The sequence below is a fragment of the Sinohyriopsis cumingii genome, chromosome 12, assembly GCF_028554795.1.
Source record: "Sinohyriopsis cumingii isolate HCF-2022 chromosome 12, ASM2855479v2, whole genome shotgun sequence".
Classification (NCBI taxonomy): Eukaryota; Metazoa; Mollusca; class Bivalvia; order Unionida; family Unionidae; genus Sinohyriopsis; species Sinohyriopsis cumingii.
Window position 1 is genome coordinate 115,012,504 of NC_142972.1, and position 14,155 is coordinate 115,026,658.

Genomic DNA, 14,155 nt, shown 5'->3' on the forward strand with positions numbered 1-14,155 from the left:
TGATTTCTACTATTGGAAAGGGTTTATTGTTTTTGTTTTTTTTTTAGGGTTTAACGTCATTTTTCAGCACAAGATGGTGGAGGAAGAACCCGGGAAATCCCCTGAAAGAACCACCGACCCAAGATAAGCTACTTGCAAGCTTTCTCACGTACCCACATTGGCCTAGCCCAAGACTCGAACCCACGCAGACAGAGGTGAAATGGCAGTGGTCCGTAACGGTGAGCGCTTTAGAGCACTTCGGCACTCGGGGCCCCGGAAAGGATTGAACGAGAAGTCGTGAATGAAAGGAACTAGTTCGGTGCATTCGTAACTCCTCGGTGGATCCTTGTTGCGTAATTAGCCCAGATGATACGAATGATGGTTTCACCGCCAACGTTCAAATGGAAAGACTCGAAAGAGCAGCCTTAGAAACACACAACCGATGTATTTTCACGGATAAGACCGAGAATACACCGATAGTGAATTCAGTTTTAAGACTGGATTAAAATTTATATTACGGTAAAGCGCATTCGTATAAGCGTAACCTAGTTCAGTCTTCGGGGTGAGGGAATTGATTGCAGACGACGAAATGTGCTTTGGAACTCTGTTAAAATCTGACGGGTATTTTTGGGGAAAAGACAACGTTTTGCATGCGTGCTTGTGTTGGGTGGGAGCTATTATTAAAGGCAAACTACAACCTCTTATTAATAAAAGTTGAACCGAAGTCTCTTGCACCGATGAAAATGCATGCTTCATCCCACATAAGTGACAAGTTAATTAAAAAATAGATATATATTTGTTTTTAAACAAATATTTATCTAACTAGGGTAGTAACTAGTCCTACATTGTACGACGTTTTTAGTACAACTCACTTACGTCAGGTACGCACCTGGAGTCACTTTTTGCTGCTATATGTGTCACATTGGAGAATCTGAGTACGCATAACACAAATCGGTGTTACGAAACACACAAATTCACTCAGATCCACTGGGGTTTGCTACAAAGAAAATTAGGAGTATCCGACAATGAATCAAGGGATGGGAGGTCTGACCTCTAACAATATATCCCTTGATTCACTGACGGATACTCCTAATTTCTTTGTAATGAAGGCCTATGCCCAAATCCATCGAAATCGACAAGATATTGACATACAAGTTTTTCTCTTGTTTGGCATTAATACAATTTTATTATCTGCATTAATATCGTCTCTAAGTAATGTGTCTGCAATATTAGCACATGCTTCAAGTTCAACTTAGCGACAGTGTGTGAGTAAAACATTATTAGTATGTGTGCTCATTTATAACATTCCTGATATTAAATGTAATATTAAATGTTGTGATGCAATTATGAATGTGTATTTGTGTTGTTTACCAAGTTCACTAATATGAGTTGGATTGCATAGTGAAATATGATTTTTAATGACTCATGATGGACATGCACAATATATTGTACATTCATAAGATGCTAGGTCTTGCTTTCCTATAGTGAAAACCAATTTCTATATCAGTGTAGTAGAGACTTTTTATATGATTTAACTGTTTTCTAATTTTCTAGTCTTGTACTTAGTCATGTTGAATAGAATCCATATCTTTCAAAACAATCCAAGCATAATCTTTACAGCACACTCACCCCATGGTCTTATGAACATTAATCATTTGGTTTAAGAGGTCTAGCATTATGATCTATGTAAGTGAGAACAGGCATTTGTGTTGATGCAAATTAATTAAATGATTATTTACAGGACTTAAAATTAGTTTTAGAGTTTGAAACTGCTGATGATATTAGAGACAAGATAGTAGATTAAGTTTCTTTAATTAGCAAGAGTATCTTATATATAGATTTATAACAAATATATATTTTATACTTGAACTCTGACAATCTTTTCCAACCCTTACACTTTAACTACATTTATTTAACATTTATATTTTGAGGAAGAGGTTGAAAGTGAGTGTGAGTCTGATCAGATATATTATAATCATTTATATGTTTTCAAATCAGCTTCTAGACAACTCATTAGTGAGATATCAAATGTTTTGTTTAATGTAGGAAACATATCTGTGTACCAGAAACAATCAAGCCAATTATAGAATGTGTGTGATTTGGATTTTTAACTTAGCTTTACAAAATTTTCAGTCATATTGCTATGATGTCTGCATTGTGAAAGTTTATAGTGATGTTTAGCACTGGGTCATCATGCCACAGACATGTAGCATGATGTCCCACCCAGTCACATTATCCTGACACCAGGCTGACCAGTCCTAACACTAGCCTCTTAATGCTGAACGCCAAGCAGGGCAGCTGTTAGTACCATTTTTGTAAGTCTTTGGTATGACTCGGCTCAGGATCGAACTGATGACCTCCCGCAACCGAGGCGGACTTAACCACTAGGCTACTGGAGTGGTTACCAGTTTTAGAAATATGATATCAGGATGTCTCCTTGAAGTCCGCTAGGTTGATAAATGTACAGAGGCAGAAATGGTTAGAGGGAGCTTTGAATTTGAATTAAATAAATATGTAACCTAGTTTGTTTGTTGGCTCTACCAACAAATTTCCCAGTGTAGCTGTTGCCCACCCCACACAGCTACAGCGTCAGCCATCTACAGCCTACATTTGTGAATTCAGAATTTGGTATGGAAAGAATTTCGATTTGCTCTTCTAAAATACATATTTATGTTCAATTAAATGCCAATGTTTTCATAAGTCTGCCGATTTAAATGAAGCAGATATTTGTAAAGTAATGCATGCAAATTATAAGTTACAAATTATAAAAGAACAATTTAAGAGAGAAAAACATATAATTCATGAATAAACCTACAAATATGTTAGCACATTAATTTCTACAAATTATCATTGATAGTGTTTTTTAATAGCCCTTTTTGATGCTGGTCGTTCTGCTGGCCTGGCTTTTCCCCAACATTTTTGGAAGCCTTTGGATACTTAAAATTGATGCTGCTGGTACTGGTAAATCTAGATTTTGTTGTTGGTGGTGTCATCTATAGAATATAATATTCCATCAATTTTTCCAAAGATGATTTGGAGTATTCTGTTACGGGTGTGTACACATGCCCCATTTTCTTGAAGATGTCATCATACATTGTCAGAATGTATTTTGTACATATAAAAAAATTGGCATGTGGGAATTTGGCCTTCAGGGTCTTCATCATGCTATTTTCTTCATCACTTCCAGAAGTCAAATGAGCATTGGTCCAAATCAAACACAAACGTGTGAGAAACATTTCCCATAAGTTTCCTCTTCAGCATCAAAATGTATCAGGCACAGTCCAAGCATTACCGGAAAATCATTGGTTCTATTGCTCATCAAACATTGGTTGTTTGGAAAAGACTGTGACATAGAAATGTTCCAAGCAGAAAGTTCTATCAACACCTAGAACACTCCTGTCATCTCCTTCACAGTTTCTGACCGTTATCATCCTTCTGCTGTTTGCTATAAACAATGACAACAGGTTTTTTGTATTTCTTCAAAATTATTTCTTGGATGACTGGATTATTGTGAAGCTCACTCAAACTCTGACCACATCATCAGCTATATTTATTCTGCAATTAATATTTTCTTCATGTTTTTGTTTCCGATCTCTGAATTTCTTGTCATTTATTTGTTTAGTGGATTTTGGAGCTGTGAAACTGTTGTCTTCCATAACTTTTGTCAGAACGTTGTTGACTTTCTCGTGCTTTGACATTTCAGCTGCTCTCTGAATAATTTTTGGGTCTGTCCTTACACATGGCTCCGATTTCTTAGAATTTCCATGTTGTTTAAAGATTATTAACATTTTGCCACAGTATTCCACAATGGCCAGCACTATTTTTCCACAGAAAATGAATTGGACAATCCAGCAATTGTTTTTATGCATTTTTTTAATGACTTGTCTGCCATAAATTTAGTATAATATTTATCAAGTGTTAAAACACTTGATGTCTGAGGCAATATTGGTTCATATATTTAACTAGTACAAGTCCAATAAATTGGAGGTAATTAAGTAACATCATACACACACACACACACACACACACATATATATATATATATATATATATATATATATATATATATATATATATATATATATATATATATATAATCTTATGTATGGTATGTCGTATCTTACATTTCAATTTGAACATAATACCTATTTTTCCCATAAAAATATCTTCCTTCATACACATAAAAGATAGTAGAAACAAGGCTATCAATTCAGGTTTATTTTAGTTAAATTTTACATTATGCTAAATTATAATGTTGAAGTAATGCCATATGTACAAGTTAAAAATAAAATGTACTTACAGAAAATACATGTTACTCCTCTATCCCATTCATAGTTGAAATCCATACAAGAGATCAATGAAAGTGCGTGCAACTTCTTGTTCTGGTGAATGTATCTTGATTCCTCCCTACACTAGTAATGCTTCAAAATCAACTTACTTGACCCAGTCTGATGCCAAACTGCCTTTATAAAAGTCCATAGTGATCGATAATTTTCCCCTGGAAATTTTGTTATGACAATTATTGTGCAGATCACTCGAACTTCATGATTGAATAAACTTTGTTAGAACTATATGACAATTAACTTTTAAAACTAAAATTATTAAATTTCTACCAGTAAATGCACTTACATGATCTATGTGACTTTTACTATACCCTGATTTTTATGTTGTTTGGGTCGACTCAAACCACATAATTATCAGAGTAGACATCTTACATTTTAGGACTAATTGCAACCTGCTATGCATTTTAAGAAACTGTTTTGCATTGAATAGTAAAATGTATCATTGTAATATGTCAATTTCTTAAGGGCTCACATGTGTTCGTTATTTTAGATCTCTTTATTTGGCATCCCATTGTCTGACTGTTGGCAGAACAGATCAGCTTGTTATTGTAAACCCTAAACCCAAGAATTAATATTAGCTGTCCTACTTCATGAACAAGATACTAAATCTAGCTGATATGTATCATTGGAACAGTTGGGTATGATTCACAACTGTACTTTTTCAGAATATTGTTTTGAAGTTTGAAGATGTTCCATTTTACACTGAAATGAATAGCTCTCTTATTTAATTACAGAATTTCACTGTAGAAATACATATAAATGAGCTTTTACCATTTTTATCATCTTTGCTAGCCAAGGTTCCGATATGTTAACCCTATCTACACCTTTGCGAATCGAGCAGATATTTTAATGCTTTGACCTAAAGACATAAATTGGATTTCATGAGTTGCCTCCCTTAGTATGTAATGCCAACTAACCCAAAGCATGTATCAGCAGTGCATTGTACATTGGCTAAAAATGGTAGAGACTTTGTATGTTTAAAATTGAAAGTATGACTGTACTTGTTTATTTAAAAATTAGTCATTCATGCTTTAACATCTTAGCAGAATCAGTTTTATTATTGCTGTGTCCAGAAATTCATTTGGCTGGAATTTTATTTATTCACTTATTTAATTCAAATGATTCTTCTCGGGGAAATACAAAGTGCTCTTCAGAAATAATATTCTTGGAAATAGAGGCTTGAATTTGTAGTGAAATTTGAAATAAGGATTTAATTCTTGGCTTTTTATTATTGTGGTCCAACAAAGGACTGTAGGCTCATCAGCATTATATGGACCACAACAGGCACATCAGCACCTTATCATTGGATTTAATTTGGACTTTGCTTGTATTTCTAGGATTATTTGGGATTTAATTTGCAATACTGTAAATTCCTTTTTCTTATAATACATTTTCACTTTGTATTCTAGGGAAAGAAATTATTTGTTGAATTTTACAAAGCTTGTTGCTTCCCACTCATTTCTGTTACCTATTTTAAGAACCTAGACTTGTTATATTAGAAGTTCAGTAGCCTGTGTGTGGTCTGTTGTGATTCAACCATCAACCTGTTGCAGTTGGGTTTTTTGTGATGCATCCAACAACCTGTAGCAAGCGAGATCTGTTGTGATGCATCCAGCTTCCTTTAGCAGGTGGGGTCTGTTTTGAGGCATCCATCAACCTGTAGCAAGTGGGATCTTTCATGATACATCCAACAACCTGTTGCAGTTGGGGTCTGTTGTGATGCATCCAACAACCTGTAGCAAGTGGGATCTGTTGTGATGCATCCAACTTCCTGTAGCAGGTGGAGTCTGTTGTAATGCATCCAGCAACCTGTAGCAAGTGGGATCTGTTGTGATGCATCCAACTTCCTGTAGCAGGTGGGGTCTGTTGTAATGCATCCAGCAACGTGTAGCAAGTGGGATCTGTCATGATGCATCCAACAACCTGTAGCAAGTGGGATCTGTTGTGATGCATCCAACTTCCTGTAGCAGGTGGGGTCTGTTGTAATGCATCCAGCAACCTGTAGCAAGTGGGATCTGTCATGATGCATCCAACAACCTGTAGCAAGTGGGATCTGTTGTGATGCATCCAACTTCCTGTAGCAGGTGGGGTCTGTTGTAATGCATCCAGCAACCTGTAGCAAGTGGGATCTGTCATGATGCATCCAACAACCTGTAGCAAGTGGGATCTGTTGTGATGCATCCAACTTCCTGTAGCAGGTGGGGTCTGTTGTAATGCATCCAGCAACCTGTAGCAAGTGGGATCTGTCATGATGGATCCAACAACCTGTAGCAAGTGGGTTCTGTTGTGATGCATCCAACTTCCTGTAGCAGGTGGGGTCTGTTGTAATGCATCCAGCAACCTGTAGCAAGTGGGATCTGTCATGATGCATCCAACAGCCTGTAGCAAGTGGGATCTGTTGTAATGCATCCAGCAACCTGTAGCAGGTGGGGTCTATTGTGATGCATCCAACAACCTGTAGCAAGTGGGATCTGTTGTGATGCATCCAACTTCCTGTAGCAGGTGGGGTCTGTTGTAATGCATCCAGCAACCTGTAGCAAGTGGGATCTGTCATGATGCATCCAACAACCTGTAGCAAGTGGGATCTGTTATGATGCATCCAGCAACCTGTAGCAAGTGGGATCTGTCATGATGCATCCAACAACCTGTAGCAAGTGGGATCTGTCATGATGCATCCAACAACCTGTAGCAAGTGGGATCTTTCATGATGCATCCAACAACCTGTAGTAGGTGGGGTCCATTGTGATTAAATAACAGATAACCCGTGGCCAAACCTTTAGCAAGCAGGGGCACTTGTGATGCAACTTGTCACAAGCAAGAAATATTGTGATGCATCCATTGATAGTAGCTCTATTTTTCTGATGCTTATGAACAAAACGAACAAAAATCATGATTTAAAATTTTTATCCATAAAAACTCATTGACACATGTCTTTTACTGAGTGGTTGACAGCAAGTTTGAGTGTTTTGTAAGATGGAATGTTTTCAGTTTCCTTCCATTCATTAAATACATGTTACCTTTCTGCATATATGGTTGCATCGTGTACAGAATTTGAAGATAGGTTTTCATTTATTTCATTGGCAACAAGACAAAAATTTGACATCATTAGTTTGTAAGCATCAGATGCTTGGGCTTACATTGAAGACAACATGATGAACTTACTGGCACAAATGAGTAATGGGTACATATGATTAAACAAAAAGAGAAATTCTAAAACACAAAAGAATGATTGCAGTTTATGAACAGATTTGTTCCAATGTCATCCAGGAGTTTCTGAAAGTCTTTCCATAATCTATCTGTCCATCAGCACAGATTTGTTATCCCCACTCCTACAAAACTAGTTTGTGGATTGCCTTGATACTTTACACACACATTTATTCCAGGGTTTAGCTGGTCCTAAATGAAAATGGTAATGCTTTGAAATCCAGTAACGTTGTTTAGCAGTGGCCCTCGTGTGACATCACAAATCACTCTTATAAAAAAAATAGAAAATAGCCAAAGCTTTGGACAAACATATAATAATATGGTGTGTCATCTGCCAGTGCCAGTATTTAAATTATAAAATACTGAGCTTAGAGAAAATGAATAAAGCAAATGAACTTTTAATTGATGTAATAATGCAGTAATTAATCTGATTGATCACTTTGTAAAAACTTTTCTTGCTGCCTAACAAGTTATATGTAAAAGTGTTCTATTCTATTCATACATGTCTTAAACACTATTTATAAACTTGTTCCTGTGATTTAATGCACTATTATACTTATGTACACAAACTGTTATTTTTAGATCTATTTTAGTCTTGTTATATATTTCTGATTTCATTGTTTCATTGTAATTTCAGCAATTTTAAAATTTCTTTTTCATTTTTAATAATAAAAATATATAATTAAGAACATTGATAATTCTTTTTTTTACTAAATTCAACTAATGTTTATGGTAAATAATAATAATAATAATGATAATACTTTATTTATAGAGGGTGACTCATTAGTCAAGGACTATTCTCCCTTGAGGCGCTCTTAAGGAGAGTATAACAATGCACATTATATGAAGATAGCAATAATTACTGTTTATTTTAACATGTTTATGATCAAAATACTAAATTCCATTATCTGTTAGAAACACATACATGCTCATGATATCTCTTCTTAAATACTCTAATATTTTCAGCAGATTTTAAATGTAGTGGAAGCTTGTTCTACAGAACTGTACCAGAGCATTGGAAGCTCTTTTAAATTGCTCTGTTATTGGTTTTGGTGGTAGAAAGTTTCCATGTGATATTGATCTCAACTGGTATTGTGTTGAAAAGGGCCTGAATAAGTCCTGAAGATACTCTGGTGCAGTTCCGTGTAGACATTTATATAAAAGAACTGCCTTGTGAAAATCTCTCTGTCATATATTGTGAACCATTTGAGTTCTGTAAATAATGCTTTTGATGAATGATCAATAGATGCATCTAAAATTATGCATGCTACTCGTTTCTGAAATTTATAAATCATGTCAAGCTCAGATTTAGCACAGTTTCCCCACACATTTGAACAATAATCCATTGTTGGAAGATTATATGACTTGTGGTATAGATTTTGAGTTTCCATAGGTAAATATTTCTTGATTCTGCTGAGTAGAGCAATTTCGGATGACAGTGTTTTACATAGCTTATCAATTATCAATATGGTCATTCCATAATAAATTATTATCTACAGTGACACCTACAAGCCTTTCATGTTTGACATTTTCTAATGGGTGATTATTTATTGCAAGAGATAGTTCTGGGTTCCCTGATTTGTGTGGCTTTTGTGATGTCCCCAAAATCATACATTTTGTTTTACCTTCATTAATTACCATCCTATTTTGTTGTGCCCAGTTTTGGACTCTGATAAGGTCTGATTTTAATGTCATTTGGATAACTTCAGTATCAGAACTAGATGTATACAAAGTTGCATCATCTGCAAACAAATCTGTATTTGTGGATTCATTATTTAATGGTAGATCATTGATATAGATTAGGAAGAGGAGAAGGCCCAGTACTGAGACTTGAGGGACCCCCGAATGAATAGTGCGAGTTTGAGAGCTAATATTGCCAATGCTTACTTGTTAAGACCTTTGGCTTAGGTATGATCTAAACCAGATTAAAGAAGGATTGTCGAACCTATAACAGTTCAACTTTTACAGCAGAATTTCATGATCAACAAGATCAAAGGCTTTCTTGAAGTCAAGGAAAACAATCCCAGTCATTTGTCCATTATCCATTTCCTTCAGCCAAAGATTAATTAATTTGATAAGTTCTGTTTGGCATGAGTGGTACTTTCTAAATCCTGATTGCATTTTATGAAAGAGAACGTTTCAAAAAATTTATAGACCTGAATGCCTACATGCTTTTCAAATAATTTTGACAATACAGGTAGAATTGATATTGGTCTGTAATTCCCTGGATCCTCCTTTTCTCCTTTCTTAAAGATAGGTGTAACCGTTGCACATTTCAGTGTTTCTGGAAATTCCACTCATTATATTTAAGTTTATGATACATGTTAGTGACTTTGTTATTACTGGTGCAGCAATTTTAAGAATTCATGGACCAGTCCCATCCAATCCAGAAGATTTATTAATATTCACCTTAATTAGTATATCAAAAACATCAGCTTCACTAACATTAGCTACTGAAAAATAATTATCATCAGGAATTTTAGCTCTTATAAATAACAGAAGAGCATGAGGTTCAATTGGGATGCTAGTCTGGTTCTGAATACTGTTATTGGAGATGTTTATGAAGAAATTGTTGAACATTTCCACAATGTCTTGCACAGATGTTGCTATATCGTCATTTTGCTTAAGTCTAGGGGGAAGATGACTGTTCCTGGGTGGGTTCAGCTCTTTTCGATGCTTCCACAATGTCTTGGTACTCTTACTTCCATCAATAGCCTGTTTATAATATTTTGCCTTATCGGTCAGGTGCTTAGTTTTATTCCTCCACTTTCTATAGCTTTTCATGTCTTTTTTCTTGTGGAAATTATCTCGCAGGTGCCTAGCCTCATTGATCACAGGGGTAATCCACTTGGGTGTAATTTGGTGTCTAACCCTTTTTGTTTTAATTGGGGCATGCTTGTCTAAGGCTGCATTGAACATCCGATACCATTTGTCTAAGGCAGTGTTGACATCAGTTGTGTTGCAGACTGATAGGAAGGGTTTGCAAACTAAATCATTTAAGAATATTTCCTCATCAAACTGTCTAAAGTCCTTGTATTGTATTTCAATGTGTTGACCATTCTTTGATGATTTTAGAACATGTCTAGTTATGCAGACTGGGTAGTAGACACTCGGTGCATACATTGGCACATTAATTTCACTTATGTTTTCAGGTTTTTTAGTATAGAAATGATCAATGATAGTAGCACTTTTAGTTGGGGTGTTAATTAGTTGAGTAAAGTTTTAAGTTTCAGAGTTACTTATTCATGTTAATGGTGGAGTTTTCATGTAGTCAATGTTAAAATCACCTAATATGATAGTTTCTAAATCTTCCTTTAGTAATGCTTTTTGAATTTATGCCTCAAATCTATCAATCCAATCAGTTGTGGAACTAGGTGGCCTGTAAACTGAACTTAAGAGTATTGACTTTGATTGGGCAAGGGTTACTTCAATCCAGATACTCTCTACCCCAACAGTCTCTACATCAACAACTCTGTTATAACTAATGGAACTGTCTACATAGAGAAGAATACCCCCACCCTCCATGGATTCCCTATCTTTTCTTTCAGAGTTGAACCCCTAAATCTGGAGAGCCAAATCATCAGTATCATCAGAAAGAAAGGTTTCACATAGACCTAGAATATTGACTGATCTAGTTTGCTGTAATATTAACTTTATCTCGTTCAGTTTAGGGAGGATATGTTGAATATTTAGGTTGATTATTTGCAGACCTCTTTTGAGGAGACCAAAGACTTGACAATTTTGATCAAAGGATTGATTTTCAGACAAGGTAGTATGCAATGTATTGTTTTTAGACTTGACAGATTCCTTTTCATCACCTTGATTATTTACATAAACACATGAAGAAGATAACATACAAGATCCATCTGTTGTACCATGACCACATGTAGTGGATATATGAGAATGTTCAATATGAGACTGATTTACATACCTACAAGAAGACATTGATATATTAGACACTTGAGGAGCCTCAGAGGGAGAAGTAACTTGAACAGTATCACATAGTTGTTTACATGTTAACAAGTTTCACTTTCACAAATCAGATAGTGCCTGAAATCTGTTTTTAGAATTATGATTATTATATTGAAAAGTATACATATATTCTAACGCATTTTGTTGCTGGATGTATGTTGCATAGGCCTGCACATCATTGCCTTCTACCTACTGGTTTATGCACAACTTTTGCTTATGTCCTAGTTTGTTACAAAGATGGCAGTGAATCTGTTTTCCATGCAGACATCGCTGTGTTAATGACAAATCACATGTTTAAACAATGCTTGGATACGAAACTTCCTGGTTATGAAATGACATGTTCACCCAGTTGGACTCCTTGCCCAAATTTCAGTCAACATATTATCGTTTGATTATTTATTTTTTCTAAATGCATGGTAAAAAAAGGATATGTGAACTTGTAGCCTTTTTATGAGTCCAGGCCCTTTAGTATTTGTATCATGTTGAAGTAGCTCATGCTCTAACACAGGGAAAACATTTCTTACTCTTATTTACAATCACATATTTTTCAAGGGGTGTGGGGTGTTTAAGGTTGAACTTGAAAGTGTTTTACTCTTGAAAATGGGCACAGTTGAAAAAATTATTATTAAAATGTACTTTATTCAAGTAATTCACTTCCACTGATTTACAACAGAATCAAACACAGATAAAATTATAAAAACAAGAACAATTATTATTATTATTATTAGTAGGAGTATTAGAGTATTATTATTATTATTATTATTATTATTATTATTATTTATTCTCATATGCTTAGAGGCAGGAACAGTTAGTCCAATTTCCATAACAACTGTTTCACAACCATTGTTTAAAAGTCCCTCTTGGACAAACACAAAAGTTATCACTTAGATAAAGATGAAAAGAACATTAAGGTTTACTGAATGCTCTGGCTTATGTTTGTCTAAAAACAATATGGCCAATGGTACAATGCCTAGTGGGTATTTGATATCATACAATATTTATAACTCGCTAAGGAATGCTATTGGTACTAAATGAAAATTGCACCAATCTGACATCCAGTATGGTCACCACAGCAGCCATGTGAAAATTCTTGTTATTGCTACATCTGATCAGAAAACCATATTGTCATGAGGTTTCACCAGAAAACATTTTATGGTGTCAGGTTGGTCCTAAATGAAATGGTGCCATTTTAAATTCAATATGGCCATCATGGTGGCTATCTTAAAACTCGTTATCACTAAAGAATATCAGGTATGGTTTCAACATGTAGCAGGGGCTCCTAGTGGCCAAGTTGTCTAAAGCGCTCATCAATACGGATCACTGCCATCTCACCTCTGTCTGCGTCGGTTTGAGTCTCGGATTTGGCTAATGTGGTTATGTGAGAAAACTTGCCAGTAGCTTCTAGTGGGTCAGTGGACCTTTCTGGGGTTTTCCAGGGTTCTTCCTCCACCATTTATAATGGCAGCCATGTATAGCTTATCTTGTGCTGAAAAATGGCATTAAACCCTAAAACAACAACAACAACAATTCAACATTTAACAGTGAAAAGTATGAAATGATCTTACCAAGAATTCCTGGAAATTCATTTTGGTCAGCCAAGAATTGGTCCATTTAAGGCATCAGTTTTTTCCATGCCAATTTTTTTTATATGTTTATCAGGTTCATTTCCCTTGTGAAAAAATCAGTTTTAATTTTTTAAATTAAAAGAAAGGTTATAGATTTTATTGGTATTTTGAATGTTTTTGGATGTAACAGCTTTACTTTGTTTTGTAATGCAAAACTAGCAGTAAATTTGTAACTATTTGTATTATAATCATTGCTTTGTTTTCATTGTTTTTAGCATGTTTTAATGAAATATAAATTTTGTTCTTTTCTTTTGACTTGTATTTCAGGAATAAGTTTGCAGACCAGACGTACCAGACGTACATCACAATGGGGGAGTGGTTCCATTGCAACACCTGCTTTATTCAACCAGGTGAAGGGATTATGTTCCACCTGACCAGCTGTGGACACATATATTGCGAGAAATGTCTGAATCAAAGTTAGTGGTGAAACTTTGTGAATTATTTCTTTTTAATTGGTAATATCATATATAGGTTTTAAAGCACTAGTTTCTTTGTTACTTGTTCTTATATTCTTACTGAAATTCAGTGTTTTTGAACTTCATAAATATCCCCTTTCACATATTTTCAGTGATACTGTGCTGTTATCATGGCAGATTAGTACTACTGAGGCAGGAAGTACGATACTAGAAATGCTGTTGCTTGATTTTGCATGAAGTAGCTAATGTCATATGTGCATCACCATCAGAACTACCCTCAAAACAATGCATACCGTAATGTGAAAATTTTGAGGTGAAATTATGTCTTTGTTAACAAAAATATCCCAATGGTACTTGAACTGCTAATGGTCTCTATGCCACCTGAAGAGGACCCTTCTGGAGTTCAAATGCAGCTGGTTCCATGTGTGTTATAATGACCTGCTGCTGACTGTTACACAATCACAAGTGGGCAGGATGCAAAAAGAGACTGTCAAGCTAATAAATGCTAAGGTTAGATACCTTGCCCACAAGGAGAAACCTTGGACTATCAGAAGACATTCACAAACCATTGCAGCCAAACCTCTTTCTCAGTAGTTTTAAGTAGAAGTGTGTAGAT

The 14,155-nt window shown here is 35.3% G+C and overlaps 1 protein-coding gene across 1 annotated transcript in view; it reads left to right on the plus strand.

Annotated features, from left to right (window-relative positions):
- Window positions 1-544: 544 nt before the first annotated feature.
- LOC149787289 (uncharacterized) overlaps window positions 545-14,155 on the plus strand; it is an 85,634-nt gene continuing 72,023 nt past the window's right edge. Inside the window, exons 1-2 of the mRNA XM_089978364.1 lie at window positions 545-600; window positions 13,391-13,539. Coding sequence (XP_089834490.1) covers window positions 569-600; window positions 13,391-13,539 — 181 coding nt within the window. The 5' untranslated portion in view covers window positions 545-568. The remainder of the gene's footprint in view (window positions 601-13,390; window positions 13,540-14,155) is intronic.